The sequence below is a fragment of the Polistes dominula genome, unplaced genomic scaffold (genome assembly GCF_049000335.1).
Source record: "Polistes dominula isolate Pdom_NZ unplaced genomic scaffold, Pdom_raw_medaka contig_77, whole genome shotgun sequence".
NCBI lineage: Eukaryota > Metazoa > Arthropoda > Insecta > Hymenoptera > Vespidae > Polistes > Polistes dominula.
The window spans coordinates 1,217,501-1,243,787 of NW_028301152.1; the positions used below are offsets into that span (position 1 = coordinate 1,217,501).

Below are 26,287 nucleotides of genomic sequence, written 5' to 3' on the forward strand. Positions count from 1 at the left end.
ATATATATACTATTATAATTCAACGAAGCTTGCTGGCAATGAGGAGGCTCGGCCCTGACCGATCGTAGCTGTTGCATCGACTGCAAACGTTTCACGTTCGTCGTCATTACTCTTCTACTATCTTTGCCAAGATATATACACACATAAACACACACACATACACACACATATATAACTTTTTTTCTATCCTTTCTTATTAACTTTTATTTCTTCTTCTTCTTCTTCTTTTCTCTTTCTCAATCCTTTCCTTTCCTTTCCTTTCTTTCATTATTTCTTTCTTATTTTCTTTTCTTTATTCATCCAACTAATATTATTTTCTAATCATTTTTTTTTTTTTTTTTTTCATTTAATCTCATTACAAAACAATACACAAAAGTTTCAATATCGTATACAGTATGACATAAGAGTTGTCGTTGTCGTCGTCGTCGTCGTTGTCGTGGGTACGAGCCAAGGATGTAAACACGCCACAGATGATTTTTGTTATTTCGTAAGGAGAAATAGAAAGAGGTAAGGGAGGAGGAGGAGAAGAAGGAGGAGGAGGAGATGAGCTGCAAAAGTTTAACCAGTCGAGCCTTGAGGAGGTATTATCGCGCAACCAAAAGATAATTTTAGCACTAACTATAACACGACGGCTAACTAAACTAAAATAGTTCAGTTGCTCGAAAGGAACCCCCCCTCCCCTCCCCTCTCCCCTCTTTCTACCCCCCTTCCACCCCCTTCCACCCCTTTCCCTATTCATCTGTATCCGATAGGATCCGATTATTTCAAATATCATTGTAAGTGTGTTTTTGTTTTTTGTTTTTTTTTTTTATTCGAGAGATATGAAGTTGAATTGAGAGTTGAATTAAGTTGAGTAATTTTTATATTTTATTACTTATATTTATTTAATTAATATTTATGTTATTTTGATCATTTTTTTTTTTATATATATATATATATTTTTTTTTTATTTTTATTTTTTATTTCCAGATCAGAGCGAAAGTTGACCGAGATCCGGTCGAGATTGATCTTAGTTCCTGCGAGACCTTCGAAAACGAACAGGTAAGAATATTATTATATTTATTTAATATTATGTATTCATTCATTATTATGAATTAATAATAATAATAATAATAATAAAATGGATTTATAACGATTTGTTTTCATCTAAGGAAAAATGCAGCTATTGCAAGATCTTTCTTTTTTTTTTTCTAATTGAACGTTATGTGTTTTACACGTGTTTTAACATTTAAATCTAATTTTTGGTTGTTGTTAATGTTTGTTCTTTTCACACAATTGAACACTTTGTTGTTGAGCAGCTATTTTTTTTATTTTTTTTTTTGAAGAATTTATCTCACGTGACAATTTGTGTAAAATAATTAAATAAAAATTGGATAAATGGATAGAAAAAAGACAAAAAAGAAAAAAAAAAAGAAAAAAAGGAAAAGGGGTATTGCACGTGAGAAAGAATATCGACGTTTCCGATTGCAAAATTTTCTCCTACTTTTATTCGACATCCGCTCCGTTTTGCGGCGAAGGTCGGATGCCTTTCTAAGTTTCTAGGTTTCCAGTATATACAGTACGTCACATAAACTCTTTCCTCGAGATAGATACATTGAAAGAAAGAAAGAAGGAAAGAAAGAAAGAGAAGAAGAGAGAGAGAGAGATAGAGAGGGGAGGGAAGTGGGTAGTGAAAGATTATCGCATTTAGTCGACCGATAAGACTATATCTCGACATCTTCTTCGATTACACACAGTTACTCGATTCATATACCGTAATAAACTTCCTTTTTCCTATTAAATGATGGTATAATAATAATAAATTAATATATTATGATTTATCTTTCATTTACTTTTACATATTATTTGATTTTTAGTTTTATTTTATTTTTAGTTTTATTTTTATTTGTATTTTTATTTTATTTTTATTTGATTTCTATTTGATTTTATTTTTATTTGATTTGATTTGATTTTTATTTTTTTTTTTTATTTGATTTTATTTTAATTTTTTTTTTATTTTATTTTTTTTATTTTATTTTATTTTATTTTTACTTTATTTTTATTTTATTTCATTTTTATTTAATTTTATTTGATTTTATTTTTATTATATTTTTATTTGATTTTTTTTTTTATTTGATTTTATTTTAATTTTATTTTTATTTTATTTTATTATATTTTATTATATTTTATATAATTTTGTTCTTATACAAACAGAAATATACCATACGTACGATTTTTTGTTTTGTTTTACATTTCACAGTTAATTTCACAACATAAGTAATATATGTATTCGTATTTTTTTCCAATCATTATTTATTTATATATTTTGCCTTTTTCTTCTAGATACCAGACTAACTACTATCTACCATGATTTCTTATTTTTTCTTTTTTGGTTTTTTATTAAATGGATCATTTAATGTATAAATATTACTATTTATTTCTCATTGATTTATTTTCTTTTTTAATATAACCAGTAGAATTACCCCTCTAAATGTTTCACATTCTTAATACGATTTTATTTGTTTGCAAAATAGATTTGTAATTTTTTTTGTTTTGTTCTGAATATCTGACAAACTAAATGCAACGATTAAATATTTATATTTATTTATCATTTATTTTATTTATTTTATTTCGAATAGTAAATATACCAACACACATACTTGTCTTACACATTTACGTAAAATAATTTAATGTGTTACTGTAATTTAAAAAAAAAAAAACAAAACAAAACAAAAACATTCACATATATTTCGTATTAATTATTATACTTATTATTAATTTATTGTTTATCTTGTTTCCCTTCAAATACGAAATAATATTTGTTTAATATAATTAATATAATTTTATTCAATTATAATACGCCCAAAATTTGTGATATAGTTTAACGTTAAAACATAGATTGTATATAAAACACACAAACATAGACATATAATATATAAATCACGTGTCACGTTGTTTGTCCGCAATGGACTCCTAAATTACTGAACTGATTTGAATCAAATTTTGCACACTATGTGCAATTTCATCCAACTTGAAAGATAGGATAGTTAATATCACAATTTATAATCGCAATATTATTTTATTAACAAATAGTCATGATTATATCTGTTAGTTCGATAAGATTCTAACAGATGGTGGTATAAGGTAATTCGTTTACTTAAAAACGTGTGTATCATAAAAATACGTATTCGTTCTGTAGTTTATATACACCATGTATGTGTATGTAAATCATCGTTTGTCTGTCTGTCCAAATGTACCCTTTTTTTATACAACTAATCTCGTATTACAACAGGATAGGAGGAGTAATTTTTTATTAGGTACAAATTAGAGTTTTGTCGAATTTTTGTTAACGTTAATCTGACGTTGAGGGGCCCCTACGTTCGAAAGCAGCTCATTACAGGAATGTCTGTCTGTAATTAGAGAGTGTTCTCGTAAAGACCAGTTTTTTTTTACGATCTACCCGATGATGATGATGATGATGATGATAATAATAATGAACTTAAATATTTCGTGCCAATTTCTCGTATCACTTTAACGAAACGTAGTTTTTTTTTTATTTTTTTTTATTTTCGAAGTTTGTCCGATTACGTTGTTTCGAATTTTTGTCAGAAATTTAATTACCAAAAAAAAAAAAAAAATAATAAATAAATAAATATATTTGTGTTATATTATGCGTGTGAGAAAGTATTTAAAAAAAAAAACAAATAAAAAAAATAAGGATTTAATCGAAAGGTGAAAATTTTCGAAACTCGATGGAAAGTTAAAAAAAAAAAACTCGTAGCATGTCTTTTTGCTTTTTAATCAAAAATGTGTTCCCGCATAGTAACCGAGATAAGCTTTTGGTTTTGCAGGACTTCACTTTGATTACTTGAATTATTATTAGTATAATATTTTTAGTATTTTTTTTTGTTTGTTTTTTTTTTCTTTCTATGCATATATACTTTTTTTTCCTTCCCTTTTTTTTTTTTTTATTCAATTAATCTATAATTTGTAATCTGTAAAATCAAAATTATCATACAATCATATATACACGCATCTTATTTATTCTTATTAAAATTCTAATCATTTTTCTATTGGTATCAAATGATGAAAATTTTGTTTTTTTTTTTTATTTATATTTGAAATAAAAATAAATATTATAAAAATAGAAAGAAAAAAAAAAATTGTCTTCCAATTGTCACAAATAATTCTAATAAAAATTCAAAGAGATTTATCGCAGATTTATAATTGGAATTTTTATCATTTTCAATTTTTCTTGTCCCTTGTTTAAATTTGTGATAATTATTGTACCTTGACAAAACTGTATATATATATATATACAAAAAAAAATTCTAATCGGTGTGATTTCTCTATCGATAAAAGTGTGATAAAAAAAAAAAAAAAAAAAAAAAAAAAGACAAAGATATCACAAATAGTTACCTCTTTCTTGTTTTAATCTTTTTTCATTGGGGATCTCAAAGTAATCGAATTGAAAAAGAATAATAGTCATGGAGGAGTAGGAGTAAGAGGAGGAGGAGGAGGAGGAGGAGGAGGAGGAGGAGGAGGAGGTGGTAATATCATTCTGGTATCGGTGTCCCTGACGGAGAAGCTTGTTGGGTGGACGGAAGAGGGGAAAGGGTTAGGCCAGGAAGTATCACCGTAGTTGCCGCCGTGAAACAACCGCGATGTTTCCTTCCCTCCGGCCCTCCCCCCCTCCTTCTCTACTTTATTCACTCGATGTATAGAATATTGTTAGAAAAAAAAAAAAAACAGATATTAAAAACATTTCTTATTGATACACACGAATGCACAACTTATTTATGTGTTTGTATCGCAATAAATAAAAAAAAAAAATGATGAAACATTTCTTTTCTACATTTTCAGATTGGTACATGTTTTTGTATCAATAAGAATTATTCGTAATATATTTTGTAAATTATATTAAACTAGGGGGGGGCCTTATACCGCTATCTGTTAGAATCTTATCGAACTAACAGAGATAATCATGACTATTTGTTAATAAAATAATATTGCGATTATAAATTGAGATATAAACTATCCTGTCTTTCAAATTAAATGAAACTGCACAGAGTATGTCAAATTTTATTCAAATCGGTTCAGTAATTTAGGAATCCATTGCGGACAAACAACGTGACACATAATTTATATATATATTAAGATATTGTGTTTTTTTTATGGAATTTATGGAAAATCTAAAATTAATATAAAAAAAAAAATCATAGAAATTTATCTCTTGAAAAATAAGCATTTAATATACAATAACGTTCCTTAATAGCACAAAATATTGAAAAATATTGAATACGTGTGTGTTTAATATTAAAAAGAGATTATCTATCTTCAGATAGATTTTCTAGGGAGATTTACACTTAAACCTAAAAAAAAAAAATAGAAAATTTTAATTGATCTTTCTAAAAACTGTAAAAAAAAAAAAAAAAAAAAAAAAAACAAAAGCAAAATTAGAATAAAAAAGTAAAAGAGAAATTCATGCGAGATTTCAAAAGCATCCAATGTTACCTTACAAACGTTCTATATCTAAATACATCGTTGTTTGATTAGCCTCGACATACGTAGGATACATAGATTAGAGATTAGAAGGTGGGAGAAGGGAGGAGGAGGGGGAGGGGATGGAGGGGGGATGGAGGGGGAGGGGGAGGGGGAGGCAAAAGTACGCGTGTCGAAGCACGTGTAATTTCAACTGCAATTATCGAACCGACTCTAGCATTGCGTTTTGTTACGCTCGATCGGTTCGATTACGCGATCCGTTCGATCATTTACTTTGTCATGACGAGTTAGATAAAGCTTTGACTGACAGATAATGAAAGATAAAGAGAGATAGATGATAGATAAATAAAGAGAAATGACAAACATCTATGTTTCTATCGCCCCGTTCATTAGAGTTTCATTCGAAACCTCGAATTGTTGAACTCAAATTAATGTGTGTCGTTAAATTGTAAATATAACAATGAATATCATTTTATTCACTTGCTGGATAGTTCATCAAAATCTATTTAATGAAAGTGAAAGACGTGAGGATTAGTTTCAATACTGAATTAAAATAATGATTAATAGAATTTTTTGTTTTTGGGGTTTGTTTTGTTTTGTTTTGTTTTGTTTAATGTAATATCTATGATATTTGATTTATAAAGAATTTGGATTTTTATTTATGGGTAATGTTACAATTGTATGTTTTATAATGAATATTAAATTTGTGATAGATGATTAATATTAATTTTTGTATAATATTCGTGAAATACTAAACGTGCACAATTTTGTATATTTATTATAATAATATGTTTAATAGCAATAAACATTATTTTACCGTGATCGATTAAACTAATTTAACAAAATTAAGATATATGGGATATGAACAAAGTATTGAATATCAATTACTAAAATATTTGAAATAAAATACAATACTGAATAAAATACAAAATTTTATATTCTACTTGATGTAATAATGTGTTATTATTTTTTTTTTTTTTTACAATGAATATATTATTTTTCATACTGATTAAAAAAAAAAAAAAATACGAGATTATTGAACATAGTGTAAAATAACGAAGATAAATTCCCTGTATTTAATCCTTAAAGTGCACACTTGGTAAAAGTTAGTTAAAATGCACTGTGGGTGTTTGAACGTGTCACCTGAAACCGCTATTTAATATTTACACCTCGCAATAATTTTTTTCAAAGTAGTTTGATACATCTTTTTCAAAATAGAATAGGTTTTATAGGACACCAACACTAGATGGTGTCAAATAACCCATTTTTTCAAATTCAGTAACATTTTCGAGAGATCAAAAATTGGTTGGGGTGTCAAACACCCCATATACACTTTAAGGGTTAAATAAATTACAATCCATCAAACATGATTTTGTTTTTCTAATTATAAATTGTATTATTTTAAAATACAATATTCCATTGTATTAAAAATATATATATATATATATATTAAATTTAATGTGTACTCAAAGTATCAGACTTGTTTACAGCATTATAAGATGATGAATATAGATTCCTCGAATATTATAGTCTTCGTTGGATAATGGTCGATATTACTGTCGTCTATTACCCCCGTTACATCGAACGACCAATATTCGCGACAAGGAAGCCAGTCATCCGGTCAATGAATTCCAACCTATGTACTTAAACACTACATATACATATGTATGTGTATGTGTGTGTGTATAGTTAGATGATAACAACTATACGAATATTTAAAGAAAGGATCTCTCTCTCTCTCTTTGAGTTATAATTCATCTGTTTTATACATTGTACATGTTTATGGGATCACATTTAGAAATAATGGATCGAATTGAAAAAAAAAAGACAAATTATATTCGATCTTACGAATCACGGCCCATTCCTCATTTTTCTATCGTCTACATCCACGTACATATATATAAAACTAGGGGTGCCCCGCCACGCGTTGCTGTGGCTCACGATCAGTCTGATACAAAAATACAAGTAGTAAAATAATATTGCAATTATAAATTGTGATATAAACTATCCTATCTTTCAAGTTGGATGAAATTGCACAAAGTGTGCAAAATTTGATTCAAATTGGTTCAGTAGTTTGGAAGTCTATTGCGAACAAACAACGTGACACGTCATTTATATATATATTAAGATATTAAACAAAAGAATTGCAATGATCACACATTCTACTTGATTACATTTTCTAATCAGAGAACGTTTTTTGTTTTTCGACCTATTAATCTCACAATAATGATTAACATTTTTCCTATTAACAAAACTCTTTAAATTCTGATCAATACATTTTCATTATCGACATTACAGTGTAGAAAAAAAAAATAACAAATACAAACACATAACACACAAAGCTTATTCATTCCTTTTAACACACTACTTTCAAACACAAATAAAAAAAGAAACAAAAAGAATGCACTATTAACATTCGCTCTAATGATTATTTCTTTAACAAGAGAAAAAAAGAAAAGTGATTTATATATATATATATATATATATATATATATATATCTCTCATTTATCTCCTATGTGATCTAAAAATATTAACAAATTTCAAATCAACAAAAATAGTTCAAACAATAATAATAATAATAATAAGAACAACCAACACACAAAAAGATTTGCATTTCCTCTCGAGAGGATGAACATAGAATATAGAAAAAAAACCTTCTTCATGATACAATTCAACTACTGATCAAAACGATCAAGTTAGAGAGAGAGAGAGAGAGAGACATAGAGAGAAACATAATGAGAGAGAGAGAAAAGTATATGCATATGTATATGCATAAAGAAAGAAAGAAAAAAAAAAACAAGAAGAAAAAAAAATGAGAGAGAGAGAGAGAAAGAAAAGCGCATGCGTGGCCCACCGCCGTTGCACCGCAGTGCACACCGTGGGCTCGTGACGTCACTGGTGGCACGTGCCCCTCCTCCCTAAGCCCCTCTAACCCCTCATCATGAAACTTATAATCGTTTGACGTTGCTGCGGAAGGACGAGCGGGGGTCGGACACTGAGGGTGGCGGTGGTGGTGGTGGTGGTGAGCTTGAGAGTAGCTGAGTAAAGAGGGACGGAAGAGAAGGGGTTGGTGGGAGGTAAAAGAGTAAGAGAGGGGAGGAGAGTAGTGGTGAGTGCAAAGAGGGGGGTAAGAGGAGTAAAGTTAAGGTCACTGTGGCCCTGACTACATGCGCGTCGCGCGTAATGTTTCTCTTTCTTTGTATTGGTTGGTCTGCCTGCGCTCTGTACATATATATATATGTATGTGTGTGTGTAAGTGTGTGTATTCGTTCGTTCGTTCGTTCGTTGGTTGGTTGGTTGGTTGGTTGGTTTGTTCGTCGTGCAGTTACCGTAGTCGTCAACTGACAAAGAGACAACTCACACAGAATAATTATTTCTAGTTCCGTGTCCAACCCCTCTCTCCTGATCCGCCCCCTTCCTCTTCTACCCTTCTGTATCATTTACTTTTTCACCATTTATATTCTATGGTATATTGCATGCATTTTTTTCTGCACCATTTTTTTCTTTTTTTTTGTTTTTTTTTTTACTCTTGTGTTTCGAGAGTTTTAACAATTTATTTATTTATTTATTTATTTATTTATTTATTTATTCATTTGAATTTTATTTTTGCCAATATTTTTTTCAATCGTTGAATTTCATCTTGAAGTTTTGTTTTTTTTTTTTTAATTGGGGATTTTTCATTGTATAATCGCGAGAAATTGTCTCGTATTTTTGATATATGTAATATATCATTTTTAATTTTCTTTATAGACGCAAGAGTTAATTAATCATGTATAATATATATATATATAGTTGCTGTAAGACGTCACACAAGTATTTACGTCATACAAGTGTGATTACGAAAGTGATCTGATTTTAATTTATATGAACACGATTGCGTGCATTATTATTAATTTATTTTTTGTTGTTTTTGTTTTTGTTTTTTTTTCTGTCAACTGAATGACATGATTATTTTATCAAATTAATGTTAATAATATTATCTTGAGTTTAAAGTTTTAATTTTTTTATTTTTTTATTTTTTTTTTTTTAATATTTCCACGAGTACATTTCATATAATTAAATGTAATTTTATTCTAAAATGTTTATATTAATATTATACGTGCATTACACATATGTTTATACGTAATTGTTATAAAGTAACAAAAGTACAGATACAATAAGTACAATTATTCACATTTTTTTATTTTCAATTTTTTTTTTTAATAATTCTAATCAAGCGTAACATCTGTAATTCTTAAACGTAATCTCATTGGCAAGCGTACGTAATAAAAAAAAAAAAATTATACGCGATGACCTTGAGTTGTTGAAAACTCGCGTCATTTCTCGCTACTCAAACCTATAACATATTATCTTCTTCTTGTTTTATTCTTCTTCTTCTTCTTCTTCTTCTTCTTCCTTCCTTCTTTCTTGTTTTATTTTCTTTTTTATTTCTTTCTCTTTGATTTTTTTTTTTTTTTTATAATCAAACTCCCCGATAAGAAATTCTCGCATCGTTTCACGAATTTCATTTCTCGCATATAGTTCTTTAGTGACATATATATATATATATATGTATAAATTAAGTAAATAAGTAATACGTTTATATGCGAAACGATCGTTACGAGGAACGTACGTACGACGAACGCATCGATATCAATTGACGTATGACGTTTTTATATATTGCAACTTTATCCTCTTTATTTTTTTTATTTCATAATAAGTATTTTTTCTTTTTTTCTCTTTTTTTTTTCTTTTCAAACACCAAGTAATATATAACGTATAAAATAATACATTATTTAATAAAAGTACACAAAGAATATAATTATTTTTTTTTTTTGTAAACATTGTGTATCTTACAGACAAATGTTAACAGATAGTTTAAAAAAGAAAATGAAAGAAATTCAAGGTCAAGCAAAATACAATATCTAACAAGCACAGTTAAGGTTCTGTTCAGTTAAGGTTCTTGACAAAAAAAGAAAAACCAAAAAAAAGTAAAGAAATAAATTAGAACCATCCATGATTCGAATTGCGTTGTGAAGTGTTTTTAAACAAAATTAATAATAATAATAAAATAAAAAGAAAATATATATATATATAAAAAATTAAAGAAAGAAACATGTCGTAGGACATTTAAATGAACGACTCGATAACGAAATATACCTTCGTAAACTGATGTGTGTATATGATGACGTGCATTTCGAGGAAATAGGAAGGGAGGTTGTAAATCCGAATAGATCCGAGGACATTTCGATTCATTGCCAACTAATCTACACGAACTGACTATGTATTCGCATACTTATACACATATATGCATTTATGCGCATACCAACGTACATATATATATATTCATACACATTCATGTATATAAATACATTCATCATGTATATATATCTAACATACGTGTACATTACATAGCAACATACATACACACACACACAAACACACATAAATACATTTATATATATATACTATGTAAATATTTGTATACATGTATATATGCATAGAGATACTTAAATATATGAATGTACGTAAATACCAACATATATGAATGTAAATGCATATATACATGTATATAAACGATAGATATAGTTATAGATATAGATATAGATATAGATATAGATAGACGTATGCAAATGTGCGTTTTATACGAAGGGGCCTCAGTTACCACCGTTGGTGGCTTGGGTCGTATCATGTACGTCCATCCGTCTTATATAATAGGAAGGTGTTGCGTAAACTTCAACGTACGACGACGTAATACCTCTGCATATTTCTGTGCACCCGGCAACAACGAGAAAATCAAACGAAAACGTGTGTAAAACAGTACGAAAGATGGATAATATAAAAGAAAGACAGAGAAAGTAACTGAACGATGGGATGAGGAATTTGGGGTTGGGGGTAGGTGGGGGTGGGAGTGGGAATGGGAGGGGCAGGGGCAGGGGCAGGGGGGGGGAAGGGTAAAGAATGATCAACAAATTTGTTGTTTTTATTTTTGCATTCTTTCTTTTTATTTATTTATTTTTTTCTTCTTCTTCTTTGAAATGAAGAAAGTTCGAGTAATCCGTTGTTAACGTTTAATCGTCGTTATGCTTGTTTTAAAATAAAATTAAAAAATAAAAAAAATAATAATTTTATGGTAAATAAATTTGTAGAGACAACATATGGGGACAGATGTTTTTGCGAAACTTGTAATGTGATCAGTATACATATATATATACGATCCCATTGGTCCCAATTTTAATATTTTCTATCCCTTCCTTTTGTTTTTTTTTTTTGGTCGTGTCAAAGTCACCGGTTTATTTTTTTTTTCTTGTTACGCCAATAACCTGTGGTTTCGTTAAAAAAAAAAAAAAAGAAATAAAGGAAACAAAAGAGAGAGAGAGAGAGAGAGAGAGAGAGAAAGTTAGAAGAGTCAAAGGAAGGTTGAATTTTAAAATCGCGCGTTCGTTAATTTTGATGAACAAGTTTAAGTTTGAAATATATTATTATCTGTATTTATTGATTCGTATCAATGGGTTGAGACGTGATTACAGAACATATAATATTAAATGTAATATAATAATCAATTTTGTTATTGTTGTTGTTGTCTTTAGACAATTAGATCATTGATAATTATTGTCACATATGTGTATGTCTCTATAATATCTGATAATGCATGTGTATACGTGATTTGATGAATACGTGTAAAGAGGTAACTGAGTGTACGAGTAAGTGAGTGAGTGAGTGAGTGAGTGAATGTAAAAGAAAGAGAGAGAGACAAATAGAGAGAGAGAGAGAGAGAGAGAGAGAGAGAGAGAGAGAGTATACAGTTGATTGGACAATACTGACAGTGATCTCTCGCGTTTCAAGGACTCAAATTTGATGATTAGATACGATATATAACGCAATGTGTCGTATAAGATTACCGAAGCGGAAGCGAGTCCGCTGTCTCTGAGGAAAATTACGACTCGGCAATATCCAACTGCAATTACTGGCGTTCTCTCTCTCTCTCTCCTCTCTCTCTCTCCCTCTCTCTCTCTCTCTTTCAGTCGTCCTATCGAATCCTAGATACCGTATGACTACACGCGCGTCTCTGCCGTTACGTAATAATACAGTGAGTACACGTTTCTGACTCCATTCTGACGTTAACGGTAACACACACACACACACACACACGCACAATGGAGATAGTTATCCGTTTATATGTTAGTGAGATATATATATATATATATATATATATATATATATATATCTAAACCATATACCGTGTTCTTACTTTCAAACTTATCAAAATAGTTTGATTAAAATTTATTTTATTTAAAAAAAAAGAAATAAACGTAACTTTTCAAAGTGTCATATATATAGATAGATAGATAGAAAAAATTAACTAAGTGAATTTATTTTATTTAAAAATTAAAAATATATATATATAACTTTTCAAAGTGTCGCATAGATAGATAAACTTTTAAGTAAAAGTGTTTCTGACTTTGTTATTATTATTATTATTATTATTATTATTATTATTATTATTATTATTATTTGATAAGAAAAATTTCTTTGTCAAATATTTCTTTCATGCATAAAAATATTTTATGACTATTGTGTTATTTGATATATAAAATCCTTATCAAATTGCATATATATTCTATATATTATTTGCATATATACACATATAATATATATAATATATAATAATATAAAATATAATAATAATAATAATATAATATAATAATATATATAATATATATTGCATATGTATATGCAAATTGCATATTATATATATATATATATAGAAATAAATTTGTCAAAATAATTCATATACATAGATAGAGACACGAATATAATAATATATATATATATATAACTATATATACAAGGACACATTTCAATTCTCCTATTAATTAACACGACTAGTTTCTTCGTGACCTAACCATTTGACCCTTTAATTCTTGGTATCTTGATCGGGCTTGCCCGACAATGCTGTTACTCTCCCTATCTAACATTTTTTCTTTTCTTATTTTTTTTTTTAAATACATTTTTAACGTATATAAAAGTTGGTACAATGTATGGGGTATGTAAGTGAGATTACTTCCTTACTTGTTGATAAAAAGGAACAAAAATTTCAAAGTGAAATGTGACTCACACCTGATTACGAAGAACCCATTCAATTATTATCATACATTCTAAGTATTAAATATAAACATCAATATATATGTGCAAGAGTCTCAATCTTATTATTATTATTATTATTATTATTATTATTATTATTATTTCTATTATTATTATTATTCATAGAAATACTCTTTAATTAAATGAATTACATCTCTCTAAAAACGATATTTTGACAGGATAGCGTGATGTGATGTAAGTTTTCAAGTAGAACGTAGAATTATTCCAAACTAGCAAGCCAGTTTTATGGTCCAGATAGGACATGCATAAATCTTTGACGAGAAACGATAACGACACGGGTCTCCCGTATATCGAACGATTATTACATATATATAATATCTATATATCAACGTGTATGTATGTGTGAAAACGTGAAGCACGCACGTCCTTCCGTACGACGACTCGTCATCAAGAAGGAAGAAAGAAAGAAAGAAAGAAAGAAAAAGATAGAATATATTATAAAAAAAGAGACCAACGAACGCTCGGACAAAACGGTTTTCTTCGATGGCGAGGGCGAGGGCGAGGGGGAGGGGGAGGGGATGAAAGGGGGGAGGGGTACCCAAAAGTTTTGCTCGGGCCAATGTGGAAGGAGTACGAAATAAAACGAGAGAGAAAGAGAGAGTGAAAGAAAGAGAGAGAGAGAGAGAAAGAAAGAGGGGGTTGGGTTGGGTTGTGGGAGGAGGAGTAGGAGGAGTAGAAAGGGGTGGGGGGTTCTTCAAGGACGCACGTTCGTGAATTTCAACAGCGGCAAAAGCGACTTTAACTGCCGATGGCGATGGTGGTGGAGGCGGTACTGGTGAAATCGTCAGAGAAAGAGTGAGAGAGAGAGATAGGGGAGAGGGGGTTGTGGAGGAGAGAAGGGGTAAAAGAGAGTGTGAGAGTGAGAGAGAGATATGAACGGTGATGGTACAGCAAACCTCTCGTTGTCCTAGGTCCTGACCGCCTTTTTTACGCGCGCCAAATCGAACTCTCGCAATTCTTGCCGCTTCTCGCTTTCTTCCTGCTACACCAACCAATCACCGTGATTGCAATGATAATAATAATAATAATAATAATAGTAATAATAATAATCGGTACGATAAATAGCGGTACTTTCATAAGTTCGTACTTTCGACTATTTTTTGTCGTTGTAACTTTTTCATCATACCTATATTTTTTTTATTTTTTTTTTTTTTTTTATTATATTTTTATTTTATTTTTTTTTACTTATCAAACGGAACGATATTTGGGGTCTCTTTTTTTTTTTTGGTTGTTCATGTTCTGTACGGTTTTATTTTTTTTTTTTTTTTGTCGAATTAAGGATGATTTATTTCGTTATATCGTTATCGTTTATATCGTTATATCGTTTATATCGTTATCAAACACGTACGTTTATTGAAAATAATTTTTTTCCTGAGTCCTATGCACATTGGACAAATTTCTTATCAGACGATAAGAACAAACAAATTTTCAATAAATAAATAAAACAATAACATTATTTTCCTATCGATAAATTATTTTCGATGATGATTATTGAAAATACTTCCATTTTTTTTTTTCTTTTTTTTTTTCTAACAAAACCAACAACAATAATGACATTGAAAACGATGTTTCGACAAATGAGAAACAAAAAAAAAAAGAATAAAAATAACAGGACAAAGTAAAAAAAAGTAGAAATTTTCTTTCATCCTTTTTTTTTCGAAATGTTCTCGAAACTTTTACCCTTTCTTTCATTCTTGTTGTTTTTTTTTTTTTTTTTTTTTAATTTTTTTCTTCTCCCTTGCTTTCACGAAGAGAAAGGAAAAATAGGGTGCAAGGGTGGGTGGGACAAATAAGAAGAAAAAAAAAGGAAAATATCTGGCATTAAGCAAGAGAAAGAAAGGGGAAGGAAAAGAGGAGGAGGATGAGGTGGTGGATGGGGGTAGGGGGAGGGTAGGGGGAGACTAGGGGGGAGGACTCTCTCGTGGTACTCAAAAGCGGCTACGAGATCCGGGATTCGTTGAACGCAAGCGCCGTGTATCGATCGATCGAAGTCTACCTTGAACTTCAGTCTCGCGAACGTTTAAAAGCTACAGCTCGTTGTCGTCGTTCGGTAGGAATCTGTTATCTCGGTGAAGAGCATCGAACGAAGAGAAAGATAGAATGATATATAAAAAAAAAGATTGAGAGAGATAGATAGAGAGAGAGAGAGAGAGAGAAAGGAAAGTCTTTATTTGAATAATTTCGAATCGTACGAAAGACTCGACGTTTATAAAAAAAAAAAAATAAGAAAAAAAACAGCTTTTAACCGTAGTATATTCGTGCGATTATAAATATTTCTGACGCACGAACGAACGAACGATATTTCGAAAAAAAAATTATGAAAATAAGACAAAAATAAAATCTTGAAAAAAAAAAAACAAAGGATATCTCATTAGGGGAGAAATAAATTGAACGGATAAAATGAATTGTTCGATCAATGATAATAATGATAATGATAATGATAATGATAATGATAATAATAAAATACAATTTATTTATGATATAAGAATGTGGTTTATTTTGTGGTTTTGGAGTTTTATTCAAATTACGTAATTGCGACTAAAGTAGAAATAATTTTCAATTGATAAAAGTTATGAAATTTGTTTTGTATTACGAATGTTCCTGTTTAAGTTGATTTCAATTCTGTAATATGAAATGATAAGTTTTTCACAGGATTATTTTTTAAAATGAGATCAATAATTAAATTGCAAAACTTTTGCTAACATTTATGAGTTTGTTCAAAGTTGTCAAAAAACTCTATCAAAAATTTATCGTATAAAAATATTATATATAATAAAAAGGACTATTGTGTAAGAAAAATAGGCTGAATGAAAAATCAGATGAAATATACAATAATGTAAGTTGAAATAAAAAAAAAAACAGGGTTGAACAGCGTATTATCTCTTCGTGTGATTTTGAGAATGACCTTGGACCTACGACATATCAAAAAATGACTGATAAGAATAAAAAAAAAAATAAAAATGAAAAATTTCAAATGATATTAAAAGAGTTTAGAAAAGAACAAAAAGTTGTCAGATAGATTGGTGGTCGTTGATAGAAATCAGAATTTGATTTATTAACATCCTCTCTTTCTCTCTCTCTCTCTCTCTCTCTCTCTCTCTGTCTCTCTCTCTCTCGTTGCTGCTGCTGCTGCTGCTGCTGCCTTCCTTCATACGCTTTTACGTAAGAAGTTTCGCCATGTTTTCGCGGCTAGTGAAAAACGTAATCGCTTGACTTTCTCCTCGAATCGATCTCCCCAACGAAGGAAACAAGTTAAAAGGCTTGTGTTAATGTTTTCTTCGTCGTAATGTTTCATTCGTCCGTGAAAAGGACGCGAGTTTATATTAGAAATAGAAATAGATGAAAGTTCTTCGTGCACGTACGAAAAAAGTACGCTACGTGGATTTTCCTACGTGAGAGATCTTTCCAAGAAAAGAGAGAGAAAAAGAAAAGACAAGAAATATTTTTCAAAGTGGAGAAACAGTTAAAGAAAATAACACACACTTACACACACACACACACGTGAAAGAAGGAAAAAAGGGCTCGTTAAATCTACAAAAGTAAACAATAAATAAATATCACTAGTTAGATTTTAATCTAATTGCAAAATTGTTTCAATCAATCAAAAACAAAAATTAATCCGTTTAATAGTTTTTATTTTTTATTTTTTATGAAACTGGGAAACCTGGAGAGGGTGGTGGTGAGGGATGGGGGTTAAATGAGTTTATTAATTCGATAAAACATCTAATCAATTTCTTCATCGAATTTTAATCAATTCTTTGAACAAAATCAAAGAAAATTTGTTTGTTTGTTTTTTTGTTTTTATGAAACTGGAAAACCTGAGGGGGCTGGGGGAGGTAAATGAAGTTTATTAATTCGATAAAACATCTAATCAATTTCTTCATCGAATTTTAATCAATTCTTTTGAGAACAAAATTCCAAACAATTGGAGAAATCTCATTCATATATATTATTTAAATAAAACTAGGATACAATAGTTTTGCAAAAGAACAAAAAATGTCTACCACAATTTTGCATATATATATATAGATATACCTATTTGAATTGAACGATATCAGAATTACGTCAACGTGTTGCGTCAAAGTTTGTTCATTTTTATAATTGTCTATAACAATCATTATAAAAAAAATAGTCAAAAGTGTATGAATAAAAACCGATTCAAATTCAATGACAATAATAAATTAAATCGAACATTGTTAGAAACAATTTTGCTTTTATTAATACCATCGATAAAAATAATATTAAAACGATATTACGAAATCTATTAGATAAGCATAAATATTCTATAATCGATTATCATACTTGACTAAGTTCTAGATAATAATCTTCTCTATCATTATTATTATTATTATTATTATTTATATATATAACTAATTATTAGCAAGTTAATACGTTCAATATGGATGACTGTCAACCGGTCTAAGTAAGAAAGACTAAAAAACCCCACCCAAGTAAGCAAGTAAGCAAGCTTGGTAGCAAGTGAACAAGTAAGTAAGCAACGACTTAGAGAGACAACAACAACAACAACAACAACAACGTTGACGATAACACAACGATAAAGCCAAGGAGTAGGAGAACTTGGAAAATAAATTGGAAGAGGAGAAGAGAGAGAGGATAAATAGTCAAGGGGAATGAGGAAAATGGGGGTGATGGTAATTGTGGTGGTGGTGGTGGTTCGTTGCTCAACTTGACTAAACCGAGGAGAACCAGAGTGTCTACCAACATGGTACAAGGCTGAAAGAACTGAACGGACTGTTGAATTAATCGTTGTCACGCTTAAGTAGCACGCTCGTTCGACCGATCTGCTGCTGCTGCTGCTGCTGCTCGTGCATACCCAGCTGATTTGCCGTTGGGCAAGTGTATAAACCAAGCAAGACCAACGAGAAGAGAACGGACATTGGTTATGATAAATACAACAACAAAATCAAAAAATAAATAGCTACTTCCAGCGAAAGGATATAAGGAGAAATAATACGAGAGTTTAACTTTAGAAATTGCATCCATTATACTACCTTTACTACGCTAATAACCTTTAATACGTTTCTTGGATACTGAGAAACCTTTTGTTTTTTTTTTTTATTTTTTTTTTCTTCAAAATTGTCCTTTAAATCAGAGAAAGAGAGAGAGAGAGAGAGAGAGAAATATATAAGGAAAGTTTCTAAAATTAGTTTTAATATATTCAAATTGTTCAATGATTTCTGTGATGCAATGATAAAATGTAAATTATGATTATTTTATTTTATTTTATTTTTTTTTTCAGAACATTTATGACACAATTCGATCATTCAATTTTGATTTGCAAATTAACCAGATTAAATCTATCAGCGGTAATATTTTTATTCATTTGAACGATTTTTTTTTTCACAAAAATATGATATCTCTTTTTTTTTTTAACCTACAAAGAAAAATAGACGCACACTTTTTTTTTATAATAGAAACATATCATAAGTTTATTTAATATGGACTATAAATTAAACTCTAAATAGTATCGTTTCTAAATTATATAAATACGAGACGGAAAGAGGAAATCTAATCGGAAAAAAAGAAGCGTAGTAGTAGAATCGATGTAAATAAGGATCGATTCCATTAGCATAATCATAACTAATCAAACGTGATTCGTTCGATCGTAGCGATTAGTTAGTTAGAGAGTTGTGGCGTTTCAATTTTCTCGTCACGTTAACACTATGAACGTATTCTAATCACCTACTGTACGCAATTCGAAGAAAACAATCAATCAGTTGGTTGTCGTCCATCACAAAACTTGTTGTGTTCGTACATGTGAATACACGAATATACATTGAATAATCACTTACATACAAATAAAATGTCGAAGAAATGATATATATATATATATACAAAATAGATTGAATTTTTCTACAATATTTTTTGTAAATCCGTATAATAATAATAATAAAAAAAAAAAACATTACGATCCAATATTTAATTTTTTACTTTCAATAAATATATCTCTGAAGTTTAAGGATTATTTATGTGGTGAGTTATGGTGAATGAAATCTTTATAATCCCATATAACTTTGAAATCATAAATATATGTTAGGTTGTTCAGAAGGTAATATACAATGTTCGCATGGACATTTCGTTTAAATGCGTTTACCAATATCCACCATTACTCTAAATCTTGAAAATCATTGAACACTTTTGCTAGCGTACATTTTAAAATAAATACAAAATTATTATATGTTACAATAAAAATGAATTATTATCAATAATTTCCTTTCAGTACTGTTTATATATACTTATACATGCAAACATTACATGTATATATATATATAAAAACACTCGGCTCCTGCTACTAAACAAACACGACATGTAGTGAGTTTTATTTTCGCAAGTGCTGTCTCTATCGTATTTGGCGTACGTACGTACGACGCGATAAAAATGAGACTTGTTTTCTTTTGGAGAAAAAAAAAAAGTAAAAAAAAAAAGATCCATGGTTCCAATACGCGGCGCACCGTGTATATTTGCTACCGTTGAGAAAAACGACAAGAAGAATAAAGAAAGAAAAGAAAAAGAGAAAAAGGAAGGTGTATCTATGAACAGAATGTAGTAGTAGCTACCGATTTCAGTGAAAGAAATATACAAAATAAAAAAAAGAAACACGTGTGCTGATTACACATGTTAGAAGTGAAATCTTGAAAAAACTAAGACGAATAGAAAATATCTGGTTTAAGATAATTGTATTCTTTTCTTATTTAGTATCACGGCCGTTTCATTGGCTTCCACCGCTCCGTTTCATAGCCGCCTACCGCTCCGTTACATTTTTGTTTCAAATCACACCCATTTTAAAGAAGTTTTCACTTGAAAAAAAAAAAAAGAAACACAAGAAGAAAGACTGTATGTAAATTTGTCTTTTGAAAAAGAAGTAAATAGGACTCTTCTTCTTTTCAACTTCTCGCAAAAATCGAAGAATCTAAACAAGTCTATTACAAGTGTAGTTACGAGTTACAAGATAAACGTTCTTTGCACAATCACACGAACATCCTTGAAAGACCTCTTTATCCTGTTCAACGATCGTTCCGTTCCTTCGTTCGAGCTTGTAAAACGGTGAACGGTAACAACTCGTACGATTCAGTCACCCCCACTTCACCCTCCATCCCTCTCCCACCCTTCTAACAGCGACCACTTAAAAACTTAACGCACACGCTCATGCGTATTCCAAGTGTTGTATACGATTAGTGACGTCTTTCTTGATGTTTTTTTTTTTTTTTTTTTTTTTAATTTTATTTTGTCTTTTTTGTTCTTTTTCTTTTTCTTTTCTACTTCTTTTCTTTCTTTCTTTCACTAAATTGTTTTTTCTAGTAGTCAAACGATGACGAAGACCTTCGATAGAATCGACAGTTTTTTTAGTGACTAACGTAATAATTCAAACCTTGTTTTATGTTTTCTTGTGAAAACCAAATTTGTAGATACCTTGCACGCGTATAATTCGAAATGTATAATTTTTGCTAATTCTTTCCAATTTTTTTTTTTTTTTGATTGTTGTTTCTTTTTCTGTTTCCTTTCATTCACAATTCTCAAGATCATTTTGAATTTCGATAGCAATCGAATAAACTGCTATAGAATATTTAATCCTAAAAAAAAAAGAAGAAGAAATTGATCCTTTCTAAAAGATGATTTTTTCTTTTTATTTACAGATTTAAAGTAAAAAAAAAAAAATGATATCTCTGTGATATATCGAGATCTATCCAATTGATTGCAATTCGATCTTCAAAACTCGTTTTCAAACAAATTAAACGAATTTTCAATTTGTATATTTGATTAAAAATTAATGAAGATTGATAGAATTTCTTTTTCTTTTTTTTTGTTTTCTTCCCCCTTGTCTGTTCTTCAATCAAACTGAATTTTTCACTGATATCTATCGTTTTTTTTTTTTTTTAATTTAATATAATATAACGTAAAAAAAAACACACTGACAATTTTTTTATTTTGCACTCGAATAGCATTTGATTTCGATTAAATTTAAAATTATTATACGTGTACAATTTGGTAAAACAAACAAAGAAGAAGAAGAAGAAAAAACAGTCAAGAAACTACTATATATATATTAACACATACTATACCATAATATATTCGTTGAAACGGTATATTGTAATTTATAGATTCATGAGGATAGATTATTATCCCGGATGAAAAGATGGGAAGACGTTAACGGGACAACTGATTTGTAACTGCTAATAATTGTAAATCTCATATTTATCTTTCCATTTCTTTTTTTTTCTTCTTCTTGCAATTAAACATAATGTGAAAGGGCTGACAAATATGTTCGCTCGACGGTATCATAAATCAATGGTGGGGAGGGGAGGGAGGGGGTGGTGAAGAGGGGTAGGGGAGAGATGTAATAAAATAAAAACAAACAAATTCAATCGATATCTTTCCAACATTATCAATGAAAATAATTTCTAACATTTTACTCGAGCCAACAACCTGTTAGCTTTCGAACCGATTACACTTCGTTCTAATTAAAAGAAAAATACAAGAAAAATCAACAAGAAGAAATTGCAATATTTTATATTTCGAAGTGTATAATAATCGTTTAAGAAGGATTAGTACTGATTAATAATTAATAATAAAATATCTGTAATAATAAATAATACAAAAAAGTAAATTTCTATAGAAAGACACGATGATGTGTTGACACCAGTTAAGGGGACCATCTCAGTGTAACCGGCCCAAAAAAATTGTCGTCAATTTTCGTGATTTTTTTTTTCGGATGAATGGGAGGTGGGAATCGGGATGTTTTTTTTTTCTTCACCGAATAAGAGTAACTCTTTAACAATACAAGAATATTGATTTCATTCGTTTTTATTCATTGTTACTTATTCAATGAAATCAATTGAAAATTCTGACAAAGGTGAAAGGTGACACCGTTTGTAAAAAGGTCATTTTGAGAAAAACGCGTTTAAAGTTTAGCAAGTGCATCAACTTACCCTCCAATCTCTTTTTTGCAAGAAAGATTGTAACGATCGTAATAATTCGAATTGAAATTTGAAAATTGTACAAAACACGCACAACTATATGTACTTCGAGATAAGACTAAAAAAAAAAAAAAATCAGATCAGATGGTCCTCCTCAGGTCCTCAGATGGTCCCTTAAATTTGAACAACATTAATTATCCATTAATAATTGAAAATACTATTACATGAAAATATCATTACGTAAAATAGTCTCAGGTGACTAGTAGTATACTCATCTTCTTATATATAAACATCTCTTCTTTTAACTCTAACAGGTAAACATATATATATACACATACACATATTTACATAAATAGATATCTATTGTATATATTGAATAGTATTTTCTATTCCTTAGAAACGGTATTCGCGTTCGATAGGTCCCATGGAGATACATTATTATCCCGGATGGAAGAAAAGACACGAATGGAAGAAGAGAAAACCAATCGATTCACCGTTAACTCTCTTCTCCTTTTATCTATCTCGCAGTAGGTTCGTTCTTCCTCTTAAACGGATATATCGCGTATTGCGTATACGATAATACACCGTTGTTTATTCGAAATAGAAAAAAAAAAAAAAAATAAACAACAACTTAAAAGAATAAAAGAGAGAGAGGGAGAGAGAGAGAAAGAGAGATAGAAATAGAAATACGCTATAAGAATTTAACGGTGAAGGCATAAATCTTAGGAATACCGATCCACTGAAACTCTATGGAACGAGCATTGTACACAAAAAGAGTGAGTGAGTGAGTGAGTGAGTGAGAGAGAGAGAGAGAGAGAGAAAAAGAGAGAACCTTTTACTCTCCAACATAGCCGGTACCAGGACGATCATAGCTAGGCTACAAACATTATCCAGATGGTCGTAAAAGGCGGAACGCTTTGAGAAAGTATTTCGCGAAGAGTGGAATACGAATGGTTGGCTGACTATCTGTCTGTCTGTCTGTTTGTCTGTTTGTCTGACTGTCTGACTGTCTGTCCCCCTATTCGTTCGTTCGTTCGTTCGTTCGTCCGCTCGTTCGTACGTTCTCGAACCAACGATTCGAAAACAACACGAGCCAAGTCTTAAAGTATATAGGAATAAGTTAAAAGTCCAGTTTAAAAGTCGGTAAAACATTAAACAGAAACAGAGGAAAGATTTTCTTCTAAGGATTTAACTTAAAAAGAGATATACTAAAAAAGCCCCCTTGATGATTTTCATGCACGGACGAGCAAGCTTTCACATTCTCCTGTTGGCAAGGTTGCAACCACTGGCGGATAAAGTTCTGTTATTCGTGCATGCATCGCGTACTAGAAGAAGAAGAAGAAGAAGAAGGAGAAGAAGAAGAAGAAGAAGACTTACAAGCGGAAGAAAAAGGAGTTGTAGAAAGAGAAGGAAAATAAGGAGGAGAAGGAATAGAAGAAGAAGGAGAAGCGTGACTTCCGAGTTGAAAACGGATGTGCTCGCGTGCCCAATAGAGTCAAGCGTGTGTGTGTGTGTGTGTGTTTGTGTGCCTCCTTACCCTCTCTCTACTCTCTTTCTCTCTCTCTTTCTCTTTCTTTCTCTCTCTTTCTCTTACTATACAAAGAAAGTAGCAAATTAGATTGAGATCGCATCGGTTTCGCGATCGGTTGGGTCGAAGTAGTCTCGTGGAAAGTACGAGAAAACGCGTAATAATATCCAAGAGTATTCTACACTGAGGTACCTCGAACGTAGGAACGTAAGAGAGAGAAAGAGAGAGGGAGAAATTCCGAGTAACGTTCGGGATCGTTCCATAGAGAGAAAGAGAGAGAGAGAGAGAGAGAGAGAGACACACACAGAGAACGAGAAAGAAAAAGAGAGAGGATCGTAATCTCTTGGAAGTTACGCTCGACGTTCGCGGTCTCGCGCGCGTTATTTGCCGAGATAGGAAAAAAAAAAAAAAGAAAAAAAGAAACGTTCAAATTGCGCATCCTGCATACCGATCGACATTCAGTGCCGTAAGCAGGATGGGCACGGCCGTTGGCGAACTTAAGATACTGAATATATATATATATATATATACCGATGCCTTCGTCCATCTTTTATTGCTTCTCGATTCTCGATATCTAATAATCCTTCCCTCTCTCTCTCTCTCTTTCGATGGTGAAAACAAATAACAACCAAAAAGATAGAATAAGAGTGCATTGAAATAAACATAATAAAGAATACAAATTCTTAAATATGAGAAGAAAATATGGGAAGCGGGATGGGGGAGGGCGAGGGAAATAATAATTGCAGAAGAGAGAACGTTAACGATCGTATCGTCGAGAGAGAAAGAGTACTGGACCTACTACTACTACTACTACTATTACTACTACTACTACACACAACTATTACTACTGCTACTACTACTACTACTATTACTACTACTATTACAAACTCCTTGTTGCTGTTAGAGCCCGTAACTCTCGTCAAGCAAAGGGTCGTCGAGCGAGTAGGCTTTTGAGCGACGTCGAGGCTCACACACGTACTATCGAACCCGTTGTGAAAGTGCACACGGCACCTTCACCTTCACCCGTCGTAGCTCGCGAACGTATGTAGCTCGGATGCCTGATCGGAAACTCAATCGTAGCGTAAGCATGCATCCATAGCGATCGCCTGCTTCGCCTCTTCTTTACTACTCTCTCTCTCTCCTCTCTCTCTCTCTCTCTCTCTCTCTCTCTCCTACTCCACTGCTTGCCGTACGGACTGATCACGGACATGCCGTGACTACTGATTTGGAAAACGGATTCGATGCATTCCAGTCAATGACGATGCGTTCCTTCCTTGCCAATCTTTCTACGAAATCTAGGACGAAGACAAACTTACTTACCTCTTTTCTTTGTCTAGTTTAATTATTTCGACGAATCAAATGAAATCATTTTTATTTGCAATATATAAAACAGATATTTATATATATATATATATATATATATATATATATATATATATATATAGAACATATTTTCTCGTAAAGTTTTTCAATTTCCCTTTGTTCTTTTAGAAAGCGAGACGCCGCGTCGATCCTATCGGGATTCATCTAAATTTCTCTATGTCTCTTTCTCTTTCTAACTCTCTTCTTTCTCTACGTTTATTTCTTTCTCTCTTTCAACTTCCCCCACAAAACCACCCACCCACCCCCTTTTACCCTCCTTCCACCTCCCCCCGTCCACCCCTCGTCCACCCGTCCCTATAGCAATTTCTACGCGATGCACCGTGTTCGCGCACGACGTTGCATTGGCAGGACGTAAACAAGGCTTTTGCGCTTGCGCAGCCTCCACGGTTTTTCCCCTACCTCACCCCCTGTCCCTCTTCATCCTCCTCCACCTCTTCCTTCCTCTTCTTCTTTCCTCTACGTCCTCCATCCTCCCGTACTCCTTACCACCCACCCCCTTCACTCCTTTGACTCTTCTCAACATCCTCCTCCGTTAGAGCGCTACGATCGAAGCATGCGCGATGCCATGCCACCCGGCACTAAGCCGCTTCTCGTAATGGCGCCCGAACAAAATTCACCTTCTATCTCTAAACACTCGTGAAATTTCAATTAATAGATCGAATTACGATCGACAATTTAATTCTAATAATATTGAAGATTACAAGGGATCATATTATTCAATAATCGTCCGATTTATACGTTTACTTTTCGATATATTTCAATGAGGATTATTTCGAGGGTACCAACGCCATCAAGTACGCCATCTTGCGTCAT

The 26,287-nt window shown here is 31.0% G+C and overlaps 1 protein-coding gene and 1 long non-coding RNA gene across 4 annotated transcripts in view; one reads left to right on the forward strand and one right to left on the reverse strand.

The window, feature by feature from the left end:
* Positions 1-25,499, reverse strand: part of LOC149030641 (uncharacterized) — a 29,367-nt gene extending 3,868 nt beyond the window's left edge. Inside the window, exon 1 of one of the 2 annotated variants that reach the window (XR_016178483.1) lies at positions 24,980-25,499. This is a non-coding gene — a long non-coding RNA (uncharacterized LOC149030641). Of the gene's footprint in view, positions 1-10; positions 188-24,979 lie in introns of those variants that run through there. The other variant, XR_016178484.1, reaches the window with a different exon arrangement.
* Positions 1-26,287, forward strand: part of Glut4EF (Glucose transporter 4 enhancer factor) — a 112,789-nt gene that overhangs the window by 65,195 nt on the left and 21,307 nt on the right. For both annotated transcript variants that reach the window (XM_015316387.2, XM_089178207.1), the window contains one exon: positions 970-1,041. In XM_015316387.2, the coding sequence (XP_015171873.1) occupies positions 970-1,041 (72 nt within the window). The remainder of the gene's footprint in view (positions 1-969; positions 1,042-26,287) is intronic.